The sequence below is a fragment of the Argopecten irradians genome, chromosome 5 (assembly GCF_041381155.1).
Source record: "Argopecten irradians isolate NY chromosome 5, Ai_NY, whole genome shotgun sequence".
Taxonomy (NCBI): Eukaryota; Metazoa; Mollusca; class Bivalvia; order Pectinida; family Pectinidae; genus Argopecten; species Argopecten irradians.
This window is the reverse complement of record NC_091138.1, coordinates 33918659-33939870: the sequence shown is the minus strand read 5'-3', so window position 1 is coordinate 33939870 and position 21212 is coordinate 33918659. Positions and strand designations below refer to the sequence as shown.

The 21212-nt window shown below is 33.6% G+C and overlaps 2 protein-coding genes across 3 annotated transcripts; one reads left to right on the top strand and one right to left on the bottom strand.

The window, feature by feature from the left end:
• Positions 1-1680: 1680 nt before the first annotated feature.
• On the bottom strand, positions 1681-13210 carry LOC138323617 (PRKCA-binding protein-like). 2 transcript variants are annotated; one of them, XM_069268344.1, is made up of 10 exons: positions 13056-13210; positions 9645-9885; positions 8475-8541; positions 7804-7893; positions 6530-6646; positions 5587-5720; positions 5078-5170; positions 4481-4581; positions 3848-3942; positions 1681-3539 (listed from the first exon to the last, which is right to left on the bottom strand). In XM_069268344.1, the coding sequence occupies exons 1-10, from the start codon at positions 13193-13195 to the stop codon at positions 3286-3288; spliced, it is 1332 nt and encodes a 443-aa protein (XP_069124445.1). In that variant the 5' UTR covers positions 13196-13210; the 3' UTR covers positions 1681-3285. The 2 variants fall into 2 exon arrangements, with proteins under 2 accessions (XP_069124445.1, XP_069124446.1); XM_069268345.1 differs by lacking the exon at positions 13056-13210 and adding an exon at positions 12373-12709.
• A 285-nt stretch (positions 13211-13495) lies between these two features.
• Positions 13496-20431, top strand: LOC138323616 (SPRY domain-containing SOCS box protein 3-like). Its single transcript, XM_069268343.1, has 5 exons — positions 13496-13641; positions 14564-14652; positions 15190-15360; positions 17097-17246; positions 17795-20431. The coding sequence occupies exons 2-5, from the start codon at positions 14649-14651 to the stop codon at positions 18181-18183; spliced, it is 714 nt and encodes a 237-aa protein (XP_069124444.1). The 5' UTR covers positions 13496-13641; positions 14564-14648; the 3' UTR covers positions 18184-20431.
• Positions 20432-21212: the final 781 nt, after the last annotated feature.

The window sequence follows — 21212 nt, the reverse complement described above, 5'->3', positions numbered from 1 at the left end:
TTGGCGAGGCTCGTGAATCAAAGTACTCAAAGTACTGCAAATACAAAGCAGCAGAAACAGAAATGAATTTTCAAAATCAAAATATATAAACCATATTATAAAGACTTTGACATCAATTATTTCAAGAACATTCAACTGATCACAGAAAATACATTTTTGTATGACATTTTTTTTTAAATTTAAAGAGATAATTCACTCAGACTAATTCTTTTACATAACCAAGTAGCAAAATATAGCATAAATGTATTGTTCTACATTTCTTATGAAACATATAATGTAATACATTGACAAATTCTACGACATTGTTAAGTATTTTAATTTATATAATTGAAATATCAAATCGTTGATCAATACGATTAAGCAGGTACAATATGGTCGCTGTACCCATACCCGAGCCAAAGTCACGCACGTTAAACAAATGAATTACATAACCACTGAGAAGGTGATAAAATGATTTTTATGCAAGACAATTCACCTAATAAGGTAAACACACTACTGTCAGAGCGATTTGAGCAGTTCTAGACAAAAGTTGCATTACTCTACGAGCAAGGGACAGGGTTCGGCATACAAGAAGTTTGACCACAGTGTGTAATGGCGGACAGCGAGCGAGTTTGAACATTTCACACACATGTCGCCACCATGGGCTTTTCAGGCATATCACGATAAAACGGACTGATCTAATTCCATTAGAACTGGGTTTTTTTTTTTTATATATGTACAAATTTTAATGTTCTCTTAGACTGAATTGTCCCTTTAAGTTCCTACATGAAATAAAGGATTTTAAAATTACAAAAGAAAACAAAAGTTTTCATTAAAAATGAGTTTTTATCCTATACTCTTGTTTCTTATGTTGCACATACACTTATTTTGGTAAAACCATGCACACATGAGGGCAGCCTTATAAGTTATCTTGCCTTTACCTAAGATATGATTTTAACAATCATTTAAAAACATTATTTGAAGGTACACAGAAAGAACATCGGATTAGCTTTCTTTAAAACTCTCAGGTCTATAAAGCCTTAGATAGAAACTCCAATTTGAATATGATTGACAGAGATTATGTAAGTTGAACAGAGGAGTCACCAGCAGGCACAACAGTCAGGGAGTACACTGGTATAAGGTAAAGCTGACCTAGATGGTGCTGTGTATTATATAACACTGTGTATTCTATACACACACTGTGTATTCTACCAATCAGAAGGCAGTCTTCCCATGACTACAAATTGGTCCAAAGGATTATTATTCAATGAATAGGTAATTTATGAATGAAAGTTGATGAATAAAATGGTTCAAGAGGTCACCACTAGATGTCATTGTAGGGCAAGTCCTACAAATCAACAGTAAACCAGATAACAATAATACAACGCTACACGCATTGTATTAAAAATCGCTAATGGTTGGTTTACAAGCTCTGAATTCAGCCAAACTTTCCTGGCTATATGACCAACTAAAGCCCAGGGATATAATTGATCTTATCAGCAAAAGGAGGAAAGATGAGTAATAAGAGTAAATCTCCCCATTATGTTTAAAAATGTCATTTTATGTTTCAGATCACATCTGATATGATTTGTTTCTCATAAATATTGTTCAATCAAAGGAAATCCTCTATTAAGAAGAAGAATCACATCCCTGTTAAAACCTACTCACACAAGCTTGGAAAAAACCACATGACTCAAACAATTAATTCTGTATTGACTTTAATATTGAAAGCCATCAATTAAAACTTTCAAAAATAACAATGTATAAATAATATTTCTGACAGACTATCACGACATGAACATTTAAAGTAGACTATTTCTAAGGAATGTAAACAAAACAGCACAACACATTGTCAATATTTCCACAAAGAAACATGATTCATCCACACAAATTATCAAATGTAGAATTTACATAAATAATGATTTAACAACATTATAGACACATCGGCCTATGTAATATATATTTTGTAAATTGATTTAATTGGAATGATCTATTTCATGGATTTCTAACACTTAATCACATACATTTGGCAAAAAAAAAATTAAAAAAAAAATGCTCCAATGAATCCAATAACTTCATACAGATGTAATAAATATGAATTCCTTATCTGTTAAAAGTTTCCATATAATTGTAGATTCAGAATGCTGGAGGCGAATTAATATTCCTTGTTGAAACAATTATAGTACTTTTGCAAAAGGAATATACATTTTGATATTTTGAAAATCCATTAAACTAAACTTTACAATATCAGAGTAAGCTGGACCGAAATTCACAGTATGTTGAAACAATACTCCAGTTAATACAGTAAAATTACACATTTTGTGACAGTTTTCCATACTTGAAAACTCAAACTTGAAAATTCAAAGATATTAAAATGTGAAAATCAAAAGTTGTAAAGTAAGAGATTCTTATCGTATTGAATAGGCAGCGAGATTTGAGAAGATAGACTCCCGCAGAAATGATATGAACACCGACAGTGGGTAATTGAGATACACAGGAGAATTTATGCAATAAAGTACATGTACCACAGTAAGTAATGTATTACATGTATATGCCACTGAAGCATTTCATAATTATATAGAAATATGTACATTTCTAAAAAAGACGTTACCAAGTACATTTCATATTTCTATTTTCAATTTTTCATCATATGTATATTCTGCTTCATCAGAGGGATTCGGTACAAATCTCAACTCCATTCTTTGTATTGCCATTATCAACCAGTTTACATGTAAATAATTTACATAGCTCCTGTACACAGGTATGGATAACTGACAAAATGATTGCAGAGAGCCAGATCACATTACTTATATCAGTAGTATACAACTTAACATTCATCTGATCACATACAAACATTCATTCTCACATTTAATCAACCAATTATGCGTAGAAGTCCATTCTAAATGCAGTGGAACCCCCAAAAAATATGAAATTCAGTAAGACATAAGGTACATTGTACAATGAAATGTAACTTTTGTTTATGGTGGGATGTTGCAGAATTATCATTATTAACATATTTGCCTTTGCCCCAGTTAACATGAAACAGATTACAGTTCATTCTACATAAGAAAACTTCCATACCCACCCTGAGTCTTACCCTTGAACCCTACCCCTTGACCCTTATTCTGCATTGATCAGGTCATTTGTCTCTGTAACTACAACCTTTGCCCTTACCCACCCTGAATCTTACCCTTGAACCCTACCCCTTGACCCTTATTCTGCACTGATCAGATCATTTGTCTCTGTAACTACAACCTTTGCCCTTACCCACCCTGAACCCTACCTGTGAACTCTACCCCTTGACCTTTATTCTGTACTGATAAGGTCATTTGTTTCTGTGACTAGGACGTCTGTCCCGGTTTCCACGGTACCCTCCACCCCGTCCTCCTCGTCTTCTTCCTCGTCGTTGAATTGGTTGGAGGTATCGTATGTAAATGTACCTCGGGATAGATCCACCTCTATTGGGAACACCACAGCCTTCTTCATCACTGAATGACAGTCGTTATGGTACTTGGCCATGGCTGACACGAATCGCTGAAGCTGGAAGACGATGTCTTGGACTGGAATGAAGAGAGTGGCCAGCATTAAGGAGTAACCTAAAGATCAGCATGCCTTAATTTGTGTAGATTAGGATCAATAATTATGTATTACCAAGCTCCTACATAAAGAAATTTTAAACATGAAATTCTACATATGAAATAAGAAACAGCTCAGAAATATTTAACTAAGATTTTTTTCTATAACAATGATTTGTTATGCCTTCCTATGAACATTTTGAGTTAATAATAGATTTTCGTTCAGTAATATTGATGAAACTGGGGCCAGTTTTAGTGTGATACAGTATTTCAATTTGCAGTGCTATATGTACCATGCTTTTGGTCAAGTAGTTCCATCTTTACAAGAACATCAGCTCTCATTTTGGCAAATCTCTGACGGGCGTCTTGTCGACAACGAAGCACCAACCTGAAAATACAAATATTTTTTTTTTGCTAATTTTTTTTCTGAATATAAGATTCTAAGATGACTTCAAATCAATATGATCGAAACCCGATCTTCGATTACACTCTGATTGATACGTTCCAACATAATGGAGAATTACAAGAACTGCGAGGATATCAAGATAAGATTTCATCAGATTGATTTCAAATCAAAACCTAGCACTGCTTTTAACAGTTTTGTTTGTTATTGTGAGCAGACACTGATTGTTTGACAGGTTTTTTTCCCACGTATTTCGTGGTAAATTCGAATTTGCAAAAAAAATCCACACTACAAAAAATTCAACTACATGTATTAGAACTATAGCATGTTTCCCTGTAAATTTCGAAAATATATTTTGTGTTATTGGCATTACATGCAAAATATTGACGCAAAAAAAAGTTGGTCCACACAATGTCATTAACTTAACTTCAGAAAACATTAAAATCGCTTACATCTACTCTCATGAAATCTTAACTTCACACCATTAAAAGGTTCCATAGAATAATTTGATCGTAAAATTCACCTGTACTCATAATTGCCTGTTTCTACTCGGTACAGAGGTTCCTGTAATGCTGCATAACTGTATTCCTCGTCGTCCATTTCCTTCACCTTCAGACAGTAGGCCTGTCAAATTAAAATCATCTTTGTAATGACTGTTTATAAAAGTGCCATTTATGATTGTTAATTGTAATTTATATACATGTAAAGAAATTTATTCAATGTTTCCAAAGGTAAACCTGGAAAAAGTTTTAATGCTTTAGTCTAGATTAACATCCGATATGTCATATTTTGCCAAAATTCAGAATATCTATGTCATAAATGATAATCCCCTATCATGTGCCTGAACACCCCTAAGCATGTCTCCTGTCATTAGGGCTGAAGAAGCCTGGTGGATAGCAGGTGAAAGCTACCTGTGAGTAGAATTTTTATTGAGTGAACCTGTTTAAACTTCGGTATATAATCATAAATGTATCATAATGGGCTATAGATCTTCATTCAGTTCTAGCTTCTTCAACATTTAAACATCGTCAGATTGTGAAAACCTACATATTTTGTCTAGAAATTTCAGGATTTTCCAGATTATTACAAACTCAAATTTGACATAAATCTTAAGACTTACCAGATACTCAAATTTAACATCCAGGTATTTCTTTATGGTAAGTCTTGTATCCGGCACAGCCTTGTGTAGGTATGTGTTAAGATCACTAATCATCTGAAAACAGATAACAAAAGCTGAATGAAAACAAATTAACAGTATAGATTTGGATATTTTCATTGCCACTTCAAATATTGCAAGGAAAATTGGTATGGCAAAAATATCGGCAATGTCATAATATCATCATTAATGTAAACTGATTTTTTTAAGCAAAATTCAACCATTGGCGACTGCATGAACTCTGAAAATATTACCTGTCTATAAAGACCACCCAAGACACAAAGAGAAATGGTATTTAGAGCTTAGGGGTCTTTTTGAATATTCAAGTAAACATGTTAAATTAAGTTAAAATCGGGAATTTAGGACCTTGTCTTATTAAGCAAGCAGTCTTTATACAGAGATGGTCATAAAGACAAGTTTTAATTCATATCTATAAACATATAAGCAACATTCATATGTGAAATCTGTCTTACTGGTTTTGCTGTTTTCAACATCTTGATGGCAAACTTTTCCATGTTACGGTGTGCCTCCCCGAACATGCTGAAGGCCTCACTAGCTGCTGGTTGTGGTTCTCGCACTCCTATACCAGCAAATACTTCTCCAAAAGCTGCAAATTACAAACAACCTTTTCATTAGCTTCACATTTGATATCAAAAGTTTAAGCATTCCTTTGATTTATAAACTAATAACCTTGCTCTATATTTAATCATACATTTTCAGTTTTTTTTATTCACCTCATTTATCATAATACTAGACTATAGCACCAAAACAATATTCATATGGGAAACTATACTGATATGTCAACTCTCACACTATTATCAAAGAGTAAAAGAAATGTATTTTATTCAATTTCATATAATCAATTTTCTCTTTGTTTCTGGCTTTCTGATTGGCCTTTTCATTTCTTTCATTCCACGATGAAAAAAAATATCTGAGAATGGAAACCAGACGTTATCATGACGTCACAATAAAAACATTGACGTTGCGTATCAATTTGGAAAAATAATTCCTTGGAAAAAATCCATGGAATCGTACGTATAAACATATTTCATTTTATAAAGTAGCATGGAAAATTAATTATAAGCATTGAAGTAACTATTTTTTTAATTTCATCGGGGTATTGAAATAAATTTTGTTTGCAAACTTTTGTGAGAATCCGCTGATTCACACAGTTTGCAAACAAAATTGCTTTCATACCCCGATGAAATTAAAAAGTAGTGACTTCAATGCTTAATACAATAATACCATTACCAACCAATGAACATGTGACAATGTACCAATCTTAGTCGGATTATTGTAGTACCGAGATGAAATTCAAAAGTTTTGCTTATATTTCCATTAGTAAAAGTTATCAGATAAATATAATCTTACATTATTAAACTTGTATGACAGTAAATCAGGGTTATTTACACTTACCCTTGTGAGACTGTGACAGCTCAAATGTAGACTTTAACAATTTCTTTGTCTGATCAATCAAACCTTTATACATGTCAGCGGTCTTCTCCAGTTCTTCAAGCTTCTTTACTAATCCATCTGTACACAGATAACAAGAAAATAAAATTTGAAGTTTTAAATATTCACAATACAGTAAAACCCCGTTATATTGCCACCCGTTTTACCGCCAAACTCGCTTATCGCCATGAATTTATTCAGAACGGATTTCCCTCCATACAAATACACCCGTTATATCGCCAAACCCGTCTACCGCCATCCGCCATCACATTTGCGGAACAAATGATTAAAATAACACTATTAATGACCTCGTTAATATCGCCAAATTCTGTTGATAGGGACACATGTTTTCGTATGGTGCTCAACTGCCGACTGATAGGTAATCAGCTACACACACTATGGCCGCGTGTATGACCGTGTGTACACAGTGAAATCAATTAAAAATATGGGTACACCTTTGTTATTGTTTTACAGGTAGGTATATATCGCAAGTTGTGGTGAATAAAACTCACTTCTGTACATGTGTTTTACGTACTATCGTAACGTTAGTTATTTATTGACAAAAAGGAACCCACAAGTCTATTTCTCTATATCACCGTTCGTTTATAGACCATAAAATGCAACTAGCAATTTCAAGAGCGATAGAAATATAACGTACGTGCAGAAGAATCCGCCGTTTATTAGTAAGATCAAATCGTCGTCTGAGTGCCGTTTATGCAGACATGTGCGCGGAAGTGAGGTCACGACCGCACTGCGCTTGTTCAGAACTTGTATTCTTTGTTTCCGGGCGGGATTTCCCGTAATAAAAATATCATGTAACCGAGAAAATCCCAACTAGCAGGCAACTACGGCACGATACGTGGTAGCACAAACGTGTTCGGTTTTCGTATTTTACACACATAAAGCTGACATATTTATTGAAAGACTACTATCGAAATTACTTTAATTTTGGAACTGTTCATATTACAAAATACGAAGTGGCCGTACACTACACAGACTGACTAGAAAGTCTGTTTCAGTACGGCACAGGGGACTACCTATATTTAGGCCTAATTAAGATTTCAACGACAAATCCGATATACCGCCAAACTCGATATATCGCCAAAATCTAGGAAAACAGAAGGTGGCGATATAAAGGGGTTTTACTGTATATTTAGATATACTAAAACCGTATTTTCTGGATTAAACGATATCTTTTTTTTCACCTGGAAATCGAGAATAATTATATAAAGACTTACCATTACATAGAATTGCTCTACTCAGGCCCAGTGCATCAGCTGTGTTAGTGTTCATAGTCTCCACAACACGATGTTTTACCTTTTTTAATACTGAAACAAAGCAATGCATCAGAAAACTAGCATGTAACAATCTGAATTTCAGTCTTATTCCGTTTTCCATCTTTGCATATTACAGAGTAACCTCCCTTGTATCCATTGTGACGTCATTATTTTCCAAACAAAACTCGACTAACAAGAGGAAACCCTCCAACTAGTGCTTATAAAGGCCATTTTATCATATCTGACATGACTTGTTTCTCATAAATATTGTTCAATCAGAGGAAATCCTGTGAAAAGAGCAAGAATCACATCCCTGCCACAGGTCATAGGTCAGATGGGTCAAAGGTCAAACACATGATTTCATATTGATTTAGCAGATTACCTACCGGTAGCTTATCTAGCTCTTGAAGTCATAAGTGATAATGACAAATACTGATAGATGTTGGAAACCTAAGGTATGTCAAGTATTCAAATGTTTACAGTTATTTGCTTAAGTGAATACCAAATAGTCTTAGCACAGCAAGAGCCAAAGAAATTGTATACCATAAGCTCATCCTAACCCTATCCATTAAAATGAAATTGAAATTGTGAGAAAATATAAATGAATGGAATTTATATCCCATGATACATACCAATGTCAAGAGACTTTCCTTGCTTTGGATCTGCATGTAATTTGTTATAATTTATAGTTACTTGTTCCTGAAAAATGAAATATATTAAAAACTTAAAAATTTTCACATTATTATACTTAATATCACTTTAAAATAACTGTAAAATGACATTGAAATTTTAAAGTTATGTAATAAGTCAGATGACATGTCACCTGTCATCCTCAATACTCCAGGGGTTACTATCACTGATATAACCACCCATGGACTACGGGGTATGTCATAGCAAAACTTAAAGAATTCTGGAAAAAAAGGTACCAATCACAGACCTTCCTATGCAGTTTACAGAGAGTGAAACCAGTGTTCCAGGGGTGGATATAAAAACAGTGATATTGACCCCTGGAATATAGAGGATGGTCACCTGTGGTTGTTCAAAGCAAATTACGATACGGTATCGATCCATTATATTGTTGTAAAAAACAAATAGCAATCCTATACTGTCACTTCAAAATCCATTAAACTAATTTTTTTCAAATAGAATAACTGTAAACAAACAATGAAAGATCGAAATTCTGAAAGTGAAAGTAGTTGTTAATCTCGTTTCCAGGAATTCGAGCACTGTGTTAGGTAGCGTTTGATTGGTCGTTTCGGGATGAATATAAACATGGTTAGCCAATCAAATATGAGATTACATAATCAGTGCGAAATATGTTTAAAAGCATGGCCGATACGGACGAGTGGGATGATTTGATTTTGCTGCAAGCGCTGCAAGTGACATATAGTAACTGCTACCAGGAGTGCTCTATGTCCTGACACTGTGGACAGACTTAAGACTAAAGAAGAATTAGTAATCTGTGACAATACAGAACTCTCTCTATTAAAATTAGTTGTAGTTTTTTTTTTAATCACACCTATGAAGTAGTTCATTGCTTTGACAATACCAATTATATAAAAAAAAAGTATCGTGATATGTATCGGATCGTAGGTGAGGTATCGTAATATGTATTGGATCGTGCAATCACTGTATCGTCCCAGCCCTAGTGGTTGTATACCTATTATAATATACTACAACCCACTCACCCATATATACAGGGGTGGATATAACGACAATGATAGTAACCCCTCAGGACCTTGAGTATAGAGGATAGACACGTGAAGATGTGTACCTATTATGATACACTACAACCCACTCACCGATATAGACTGTATCATTTTGGCCACCTCCACTTTACTCTTGCCCTTGGCTGACTGGCCATTAACGCCTGTAATCTCGTCTCCTGATGCCAGTGTACCATCCTTGGCTGCAGGTGTGTTATCGAATATCTGGACAACGTAAAGGCACGGACATAACGGAGCTCCACCTCCAATACTGATACCGATGAGATTCTGGGCATCCTTTTTTAATACTATACTACCAGATGTTACTCGCATGCCCCTGGAAAAAAACAACAAACAATTATTTGAATTTGTGATAAAAATTAATTTCTTTTTCTCATGAATTATTCATTAGTCCAGCCGTTTAATAATCATAACAATCTGATGAAATAGAAATATTGATATGACATGTGTTTCATCTGGTTTGTAATGCCAAGTTATGTTATGAATACAGGTTCATTGCAGAAATCTATAACTAGTAGCAATTTAAAGGATTTACCTCTATTTCCCTATTGGGCCCACCCTTCCTGCTCCCAGGGGTCAGAACCAAAATTTATACAAACTTTGTTCACCTTCCCCAAAGGATGTTTCTGGCCAAATTTGGTCACAATCCATGAAAAACTCTATGACTAGAAGCAATTAAAGAATTAACCTCTATTTCGCCTATTGGGCCCCGCCCCTCCTGCCCCCAGGGGGTCTGATCCAAAATTTATACAAAGTCTGTTCCCCTTCCAACAAGGATGTTTCTGGCCAAATTTGGTTACATTCCATGCAGAACTCTATGACTAGTAGCGATTTAAAGGATTCACCTTTATTTCCCCTATTGGGCCCGCCCTTTCTGCTCCTAGGGGGTCAGAGCCAAAACTTATACAAACTTTGTTTCCCTTCCCTACAGGAGGTTTCTGGGCAAATTTGGTTAGAATTCATGCAAAACTCTTTGACTAGTAGCCATTTAAAGGATTTACCTCTATTTCCCCTATTGGGCCCCGCCCCTCCTGCCCCCAGGGGAGGTCAAAGCCAAAATTTATACAACCTTTGTTCCTTTTCCCCAAAGGATGTTTCTGGGCAAATTTGGTTAGAATCCATACAGAACTCAATGAGTAGTATTATTTTAAAGGAAATTTACCTGTGTATTACTTAAAGGCCCATTACCTTTCCGGAGCAAAATATAAAGGTTTCTTAAAAACATTAATAACACCAGAAAATGCATACCGATGATCTAAAATAAGGTTACGACACCAAACATATGCAAGATTGCCTGCTTAATATATGAAAACAGTGGAGAGTCAATTCGCTGTTTTGCCATCTGGCGCAGTGATATTCAACTACCGCGCGGTATTTAGGACGACGGCGGGACACATAATACGACCCGCGTTACGAAAATAAACATTTTATTTATTTTAATCAAATCGTTCAGAAGGTGATGATAAATGTAGTATTAACGGTAAGTTAATAATTTTTAGGACTCTACAAAATTATCGATCTTTTTTTACATTCCCATTTTAAAAATTAAAAGCCGTTTCGGAAAGGTAGTGGGCCTTTAATATTTACATATATAATTATATCAACAGTCATTGCATTTTCAATACTGTAACTGTGGTCTTCATGGATCATGATTATGAAATACATGTACATTGTCTATTAAATGAGGTACAATATTCATAATAAGAAATATCTGATCAGTATGCATCTACAATGGAATAGTTTATTTCTATCATACCTACATGTGAAGTTCTGATTTATCTAAAACATACACTGTAAACTGAGGATGTAGTACATTGTAAATTGCTACCCATACAAAACAACCATATGATAATGTATGGCATCCACGTCGACAAAATTACTCTCTCATCTCTTATTGTTAACTTTTAATGTCATTCTTAACCAAGCCAAGTTTGTTGTACTCTGAAGGACACAAATGTATTGCACAATTTCAATGTATTGGAAATTGACTTTCAGTCATTAACTTCTTTATTAATACCAGCTGGTACTCAATATTTTCAAAATGGTATCCTTTTTATATTATTTTTTATATGTGATTATGATGAAATATAATTGAAATTCCATTAATTCTCAATCAAAATCGTTTTATATCTTAAACGTGATTTTAACTTGATATTAGCCACCAATATGTGGAAATATTAGCCCATAATTCACTACAAAATAGGCCTTGGTTTATCACCTATCTAAAAACATCAGAAGTGACAAGTCAATATCTAGTAAAGATTAAGCATCTAATGAACAGTGTTGTCTAGATCTCTTAGTACATAATGTACGTCACTAGTTCCTTAACTCAAAAGTCAGAATTTTTACAATCCCATATAGTCATATACATAAACAAAATTGCATAATCTAGATCTATTCTATAGATCATTTTATACATGTATTTTAACCAAAAATAAATACCATTTAGTTGTTCTTGCATTTTCATAAATTATCAATTCAACACATTTAGATAATCTATGATATCAATCTATTGCGATTTATATCATAAGTATAATAATGTTGTAACTACAAGTTCTACATATTTAAGAGAGAGAGAGAGAGAGAGATAGAGAGAGAGAGAGATAGAGAATGCACATATCTGTCAAGTTCCCAGACCAGGAACCAAACACTGTGACAGGCCTCCGACTTTATGAACAATTGAAGAAAATTAAAAGCATCTGTCAACAACTGAGTGACGTTGACAGTTACCATTAATCATTATGTACAAGCCACATCATCCCTTTTCTTTTATACAAGAAAACTATATTTTAACAAAACTCACATGCGATCTTCCTCATAAAACATTTGAAATTGACCTTCATCAGAGTCATATTCATCCGGATCAAAAGTAGGAATTAAATCATATTCATAATCTTTGGAGTCACTCATGATACATATGTAAGTGATTTCCTTTTAAATGTCACTTCACTTGCAACATATATACTGATGTCCCTTCTCTGACAAATTAGCTTAGTGTTTGTTATTCAAAATTTAGTTTCTGCAACAGCTGCAGGTGACAAGTCATGGATAGTGGTTGCAAAAGCACAATCCATCCATGCGATGCCATTATCTGAAAACAAATATACTGCAGTGTACATTGACTTTCAGCAGATGTGACACTGGCCACGTCACACTTTACTAACCTCGCCGTTAAAAATGTTGACATTTATGTCACGTGGTCAGATCGTTATGCATCGATGATTTTATTGTGAGCGCATTGTATGGTTTGGTAGTAGTAGTGTATACATATGGTTAATTAGTTAAACGGTTTCTTCGACAAAGGGATACATGTTGGTTTTTTTTCAAATAATACGATACGTGTTCTAATACGATGACATGAAGTGCACTTTTCTCCGTAATATTTCATTACAGCCATTTCGTCCCCAGCAGCTGCAACACTGCAGATCGTAACAAAATATGGCATCATACTAGATTAATTAACACACTTAAGTTATCTAAACGTACAGTTTATCTTCTTCCATCTCGTACTCCATTCCACCCTGGTCATAATACATATTTTTGGTCTGTATTCTACGGCCAAATGATGTTTTTGGCTTATCGAAAACTGTTTTCTTATTACCGGAAACAACACAAATTTGACACATGCGCAAATATGTGTGTATAGGCGAACCCAACTTATGAATGGGTGTTGTGTTGGATTAGTCCATCTTTCTTTTGAAAGGGACCGAAAGGATTGTGGGGTGTGTCGTTTTCAACCAATCAAAATCGTCTGTTTACTCCAGTTAGTTTACTCACTCCCGTTTTGGCATTTGTATTTTGCGATTTAGTTATAAAAAATATCATACTAAAAATCTTAGGGGGTTCCCGATTTTGTAAATCAATGATTTAGAAGAATAAAACAATCAGAAAGATACTTAACAATCATATTTACATAAAGTAAAAGCAAAGTGTAACTGGTATTAACAATCTCGGCATTTAATGGAACAGTCATTCACGCAAGGTCACATTGCATATCATAACGTAAACACGCAAATCCGAGACAGTAAACACGTAGCCATTACAGATAGCAGCGGGCATTGAAGACGTTGAGGTGAGTTTTCAGAAATCTGTCGTAATTTTAAGTAATTCATTCATTCAAGTTGATTTTATTCATATTTGGTAATGAAATAAGGAATTTTGAATATCTGTCACTCCAAAACACGAAAAATTAAAATATTGGCTTGGTTCCAAAACTTATCGATTGTAAACAAATGAATATTGATGTTGTTAATCATCAGATAAATATCGCATCGATGACTTTTAACGGTATTAGTGTTGTCTGTATATTGTATTAATAAAATATAGGCTTCAATAATGCTGTTGAGGCTATCTGTTGTGTTTCATGGGCCTGTACACGTAGGTTTGGCCCGCGGTTTTGTTCTTGTCTAGCACATCAAACCGACCCGAACTGGTTTGAGCCACCGTAATAAGATTTCTGTCCTAGTCACGTGTATTGTATCGTGAGTTCTGTCTCTGGTCATTTTAAGGACATGTCACTGACCACAGAACATGGATTTTCAAATATGAATAGTTGAATGTTAAAACATTTTAATACAAGGTCGCATACAGGCGAATGATTTCTCGGTCAGTGACCCGCATGTAGTGACCCTGAAAAGAACATGTAAACAACAGCCCATATTGCATGTCAGTGACCTAAAAAACATGTTAGCAAATGAATTATAAATAGAAGTTTCTAACACATACATGAATACATCATTGTCAATGAAAAGATAAAATGTCACATCTAGATAGCAAAATAAATATTTAATTTCATATTACTCCCCAAAGTATATACATATGTACAAGTTAGAATATGGCAGTTGGATTGTCATAAATAGGTCTAATTTGTTAACTAGAAATAAAACCTTGATTCCTGTTACCCGTTACCTATTTCCTCTCCTTAGACACTGTACGGGATAGTTAGCTGGTTCCAGCTATAATTCATATTATGAATGTGTTTTATTTCTTTACAGAAAACTTGTTGCATCCTTCAAGAGAACAGAAGATTTATTATCTACCAAACAAATAGCAAGACCAACAATATATTGAAGATATTTAATGGGTAAGAGTTCTTCATTAAAACTATAGCATGTGTATAGCAGGACTGGACTGGGTTGTCATTGGTGACCAGGTAGCTCAGTCGGTAGAGCACTCTACTGGTGTTCAGAGGGTCCTGGATTCGAATCCCGGTCTGGCTGCTACATTTTCTTCTCTCTTGTTACGTCAGAATTGGCGCCCAACTAATTAAATAACCAACAGTGGTAGTATTTGCAAGGGTCTTGTATGCCTTCGAGGGCGAAGACTTTGAGAAAGGAGGGAGGAGTGTAGCAGGATTGGACTTGGTCGATCATCATTAACTTTGTAGCTCCGGCAGAGCACTCGGCTAATGTTTAGAGGGTCCCGTGTGTTGAAATCCCGGTCTGTCTGCTACATTTTCTCCTCTCCTATTACACATATATAGTACGATTTTTATAAAAATATTAAACATCAAAAATATGAGTTCATGTCAAAATGGATACTGTTATAACTTTTCATATTCACAATGAATGATAATGAAAATATAGAGTTGTAAGTTATGTCATTCTTTTTGTTTTTACAGATCAATTGAATGACAACTACTTTCTGCACCAGACTGGAATTGTTGCTGAGCATAATACAGAGAATTGGGTATGGGATCAGTTCAACAAATCCCCTGAAGTGAAACTCTCCCCAGATCTGGAAAATGCTTACTTCCATATTGACCCAGTCTACAATAGCACAGGCACTGCAGGTTAATTAATATTTTTTAGTTTATGAATCCACAAATTTTATATTTGTATTTATTTTGTATGTTTGATTTTTGCATTTTAGTTTCCATGTCTTGATTGGTGTCAAAATGGATATAATCTAACACTTCGCAATTTTTGTATTTTATAGCCTTTTAGATTTAGGACTTTAACTTTTATACTTAAAAATATTAATTATGCTTGATTTAATTTTACCAGTAAGAATCTGAAAGAAATCCAATAAATCAAATTCATACTATGATTAGTAAAAAATATCATAGACATTATTTATTATTTTAATGAGGGATAAAATATATTAATATTCACAAAACAATCTAAAATGAATTACATGTGATGTAATTTTACCTTTATCGTATTTAGTTTGTAAACCAATTAAAAAATTCAATTCAATTCCATAGTTTAAATTTGCCTGATAACATATTGAGAGAAATAGATATAAAAATTAAATAAAAAAGAACTTATTAATCAAAGTAGCTTAAGTGTTTAATGTATTCAATATTAATATTTTCTCTTTTAATAATGAAAGTAATTGTGAAATATTAAAGATAAGAAATACATATTGAACCAATGAGATTAGGAAAGCTTACCAAGACGTTACAAGTACATTGAAAAATATTTTTTTTAAATGGCATTCACTTGGATTCATAAATGTTTTATCGAATTAAACTAGATAGGAAAAGAAAACTGTCCAATAAAAAAAATATGAAATTACGAGAGGAGACAAGAACAAAAAATTAAAGTACGCAGTACTTTTAATATACAAATGTGTATGATTAATGATCATAAAGTCAAAAAGTTAATTAAAATTACTATTCATTACTCCAAAAACTTTGCATATATAATGTACAGGGACAAAGTAACTTTAAAAGCCCCACGAAACCTTGTTTCGAATTGTTACATACATTTGTTTAAATTTTGTGTTATTGTTTGAATAGCTGATGGGCACTGCTCGTTAACTGTTTTCCACCCGGCATGCCTAGTGGCCGGAAGCACTGTTTCCTTAGTACTTGCAATGGTTTGTATTACAGGTGAATGATCAAAAAGGGAGACAACCATGAGAGACTTCGAATTCCCGATCAGTAACTTTGGAACATATTATACAATAATTAGATTGTGTAGTTTGGAGGTAATGTTTAATAACTAAAGGATGAGTATACGTATATATGTTGATGTTTTGCATTATGTACTGTGTTTATTTAACAATCCTATTTCTTTCCATTTTAGTGCACATTGAATGGAATGCAGAAATGCACTTTCCTATGGCACACAGACTTGTATTATGTTTTGATATTAATGATGTTCCTTTTTTTTTGAAGATAAATAATTAACCAAATGGGAAAGATTATGCATATGGAGAGAGAAAAAAAAAGAAGAAAAATACCATAGAATTGAAAATCAATTTTGAAAACTTCTTGTCTATAAACCATTGCTAAGTCAATCTTTTTTTTCTAAAAATCATTTTGGCATTCATATAAGTAAGAAATAACTTTGTTGCTGCCAAATCTTGAGCAAATTTTGTGATTTGGTTTATTTATACCAGTTTAATAGGCATACTACACAACTTTTTATTTGATAGGGACAGTGTCTCCGCAGCCCTAGTGTGGCATGAAGATTGAAAATTGAAAGCTCATAGCTTAAACTTTGGGGTGAAAAGTGTGTTACTAATTCAGAGAGAAATGAAATTTGACAAAAAAATTAGTGTGAAAATTCTTCATTTCAGGTGTGAGGGGTACCAAAGGGTTTACCGATGGGGAACATTATTGGGAGGTGACATTCCTAGAGCCCCCTAATGGGACCTCAGTCATGATCGGTGTGGGGACAGAGAAAGCTATCCTGCACACAGACAACTACAGATACGTAGATCTACTTGGTAAGTGAAATCTTCAGGCGCCAGCAATACACAAGTATCATAGTTATCACAAAAATGTTTATTAATAAATCAATCAAGCAATTATAACTGTGTACTATGGTATATATTATAACAGTTCATTGATTTATAAGAATGCCATAATACCCCTTTGACCTTTTAGCTGGATAAAATTTTAAAGTAGTTTAATTCTGATGTTTCCTGTTTTACTGTTCAGTAGTTGGTATCAGTATTCTTATTTAGAGAGGGATGTACAGGGGTGTTGTGTCCTTTTAAGATTCTAAATGTTTCCTTTCAATTAAAGTCACATGATTTTAATCGCGGACCTAGACAGATTGACAGTTGGACTGAATTAATAGATTAATTCAAATGTTGACATAAGCAGTATGTTTATGCTTCATCAATTCAAAATGTAATAACAATCTCCAAGCAAAATCAGCAACATTCCTTACAATGATTCACAGAAATTGTGTCCTGGACTCCCCTTAAAAACTCTACGTAAATTGCTGTCCTTAGATACCATCTAGTAACATATATTTTGTAATTACCAGGTATTGACAGTGAGAGTTGGGGCCTATCCTACCGAGGAGATTTGTGGCACGATGGCCTGTGCCACGAGTTCTGCGCCCCTGTGTTCCACCGAGCAGTCATTGGCTGCCTGTTGAATCTTTATAAAGGGACATTGACCTACTATCAGGATGGCCATGAACTTGGTGTAGCATTCACTGGTCTGAACAATCTGAGCATGCCTTTGTATCCAATGGTAAGCTCCACCGCAACCGAGACTGAACTTGGTCTCGGCAGAAGGTCATGCCGTTATCTATCTCTGCAGGAGAAGTGCTTTCAGGCCATCAAAAACAGTCTTCGATGCAGCTCCGAGGATGAGGTGGATAATCTTCCATTGCCAAAGAGAATGAAAACTTACATCAAGGAGTTTTGAAATCAAATAAGGTTATGTCCTATCACATTGCATACTAGACCTCAGCATTATCATTTGCTATGCTTTCCTGCCATTTTAGGAAATCACAGCTGTTGTACAGCTTAATTTATTTTTATATTTGCATTTTTTTCTGGTCGAGGCCATCTCAATCAGTGATATGACATCTTAAATTTTTTTTAATTTTTTTTTTATAGTTAATTTTCAGTTTGAATATGAAAAAATGAAAATCCATATTTATACATACCATATATACTGTAATGGCATATAGATGTATTGACAAAATTCCGTTATATGGAATAACTAAATCCTTTTTGTAATTCAGGAAACAGTCTGTTATTATTGTATCATGTACTATATTCAACTAACTGAACCCTGTGTAAACGGAATTCCTCTATAATACAGACAACTAAGTTATATTTGTACAGGAATGTTTATGAATGGAAAACCTGTCTAAACTGAACACTGTGGTATTCAGTCGAAATGGGTTCATTGTACATTTATACATAGAACATATTGAAGTTTTTGTTATTCAATTGTGACAAAATCTGTTTGATGCAAGTTTGTCGATAATAAATGTAAAGATGACATACATGTACAGATTAATTACATATAAAATTTAGGGACGTACCATGCTGTAAAAGATTACAGCCCTGAATAACAATAAAATAGCATAGAGCACTATGGGAATGTCCAAGAAAATGTTTAAAGAATTTTTTTATTATTAATTTTTTTTTTCTAATAATACATATTTATTCAGCTAAGGGTTTTGCCAAGAAGTTTTGTTTGAATATTCAATAAATGGCACATTTTTCTTTTTATTTTAATTGATTTCTTTTTTTGGGGGGTTGGAAGATAGGAATGCGAGGATGCATTTATTATTGAATTATGAAAAAAAATCTTCAACGATAACTTCTTATTACATGTATATATAATTGAAGATTGTAAATTAAATAAACTAGTCATATGATAAACAATGCATTCCAAGTAGTACATAAGTACATAGATTAATGTTAATTTATACGGGTATTTTGCTTTAAGCAGTTAATCAGCATTAATTTGATATTAGTTTTATGGTTACTTTGCAGTGTAAGATGAAACTGAGAAACAGATACATGTATTAAGGGGACACAGTAAGAGGTCTTTTGGAATATATTTATCTTTTGATCTTTCTCAACCAGGTTCATCTTTCGGGGTGAAAGGTTACACAATTTAATATTATATTGTTTCTTCAAATTCTGACTAATAACGAATTTAGTTTTGAAATTGTCAAAAATCTGGATGCACTTTATTTCCAATTGCAATTCCAATTGTCCAATAAAAGATCAACAGTCAGTTAGTTAGTTGTCTTAATGCTTATTTAGTCCAGAAATGGTATTCAAAAATTAAAAGCATTCAACTTTAAAGGACAAAATTTGCCATTGGCAATGGTTACTAGGTACAGCAGTCTAAGTTGATTCTTTGGTGATCTGCAAAATTTATTAGCTTCAAAAGACATCGCTAAATATACATATACATCTTTAAATATACACCTTAATTTGATTGTCTAATAATGTATCATTGTTTAAATCACAGCATTCATTTACAATTGTCTCACAAGAAGAAAGCTTTGATTTGCATTGCTGTTTTCATTATAGAATATCATTATATTGCAATAGTTATTAAAAGAGAATGTAAATGGAATGGTTTTGCATGTTGATTTGACAGCTATGATATTGCATGTTGATTTTATGACTGAATTTATCCTGAAATAAGCTTGTACATGACAATTGGTTAATTTTGGTACTCGGAGCTTGTCCTCCATGTTTTCAGCAATTCATAAATTGCCAAAATTTCTTTCATTTTTAAACATTTCATTGAGCTCATCCCAACATTATGCATTGTCTCTGCAAGGCTTATTTTAGGATAAATTTTGCAGAATTAGTCTTGTTAAAATGGACGTTTTAGAGAAGAGTATCTGAAGTAATAGAATTACAGATAATAAGGAATGAAACTTAATAAAAAAAAATGTCTGAAGTGTGAATGAGAAATGGTGTATGTAAATTTGCATGTATCCGAGATAAAGTGAGATTGTAAAAACATGTATAGTGGACAATAAGGGTTGTCGAAATTTGAGACATAAATTCTTTAAGTACCTTGGAAAATGTACATTTAAAATTGTTTTGTTGACAAACTGATTTGTACAGTGTTGATTTTTGTTTGTTTTATATTGTCAATATTTTATAAAATAAAAAAACTGTTATTTGAAAAATTCAGCTTTGATTGTGTATCAACAGACAAAAAACGTGACATACTTTGATTTCGACAAAAAGAGACTTGGTTTGTGTCATGTACATGTACATGTCATGTCATGTATGTCATGTAAACCATTTAAAAAAAATGACATGATTTTGAAACTTAGGAACTAACTTTACATGACTCTATATATTGTTTGGTTTAATTGTTTCTTTTAATGAGTAACAGATAAATCTCTAAATCTATATAGGACTTGCCAGGTTCTGATGAGAAGCAGGAAATCTCAGAGGAAAAACGTCAGAAGCAACAAAATTTCTCCTGTAGGATTGGACCGACAACACATGAGTTAATAATCATGTCTAGTGATCTGCGACTTTCAAGCTCACCTTTTGTATGCAAATTAGTTTCCAACAAACAGTTGCAGAATAAAGGTCATCCAAGGTCATCTAAGGTCATCCATTTGCGCAAACAAGAATACCCTTACTAGTAATCCAAATATGCAATGGGTTTTGTATAGGATCTATGGGTCTCTTTGTTATCATGAAGTAAATTGAAGATTGAATTCCATTTGACCCCTGTAACCATAAATGAACATCAATGTCATCCATTTACCTAGTTGCTGTTTTTTCTGGCCTTTTTGTTAGTTATTCATCCAAGCATGCTAAACCTCTTGTTTTCTGAGAAGAATTTGACAACTAATTTTATCTTATATGAAACCTGTACCCTTGAATATAGGTCAAGGTCATGTGTAATAAAATAGCATTTAAATAGTCCTTCATGCAAGCATTAAAAGTTGG

What these genes read in the sequence shown, in the direction of transcription:
- LOC138323616 (XM_069268343.1), top strand. An exon ending in CAATAGCACAGGCACTGCAG is followed by an intron (nt 15,361 to 17,096) that starts GTTAATTAATAT and finishes TCTTCATTTCAG; the next exon opens with GTGTGAGGGGTACCAAAGGG. An exon ending in CAGATACGTAGATCTACTTG is followed by an intron (nt 17,247 to 17,794) that starts GTAAGTGAAATC and finishes TGTAATTACCAG; the next exon opens with GTATTGACAGTGAGAGTTGG.
- LOC138323617 (XM_069268344.1), bottom strand. Translation starts at nt 13,195, where the DNA reads ATGTGTCAAATTTGTGTTGTTTCCGGTAATAAGAAAACAGTTTTCGAT. An exon ending in AGGAAAGTCTCTTGACATTG is followed by an intron (nt 7,894 to 8,474) that starts GTATGTATCATG and finishes GCTTTGTTTCAG; the next exon opens with TATTAAAAAAGGTAAAACAT. An exon ending in TGTTGAAAACAGCAAAACCA is followed by an intron (nt 5,171 to 5,586) that starts GTAAGACAGATT and finishes ATCTGTTTTCAG; the next exon opens with ATGATTAGTGATCTTAACAC.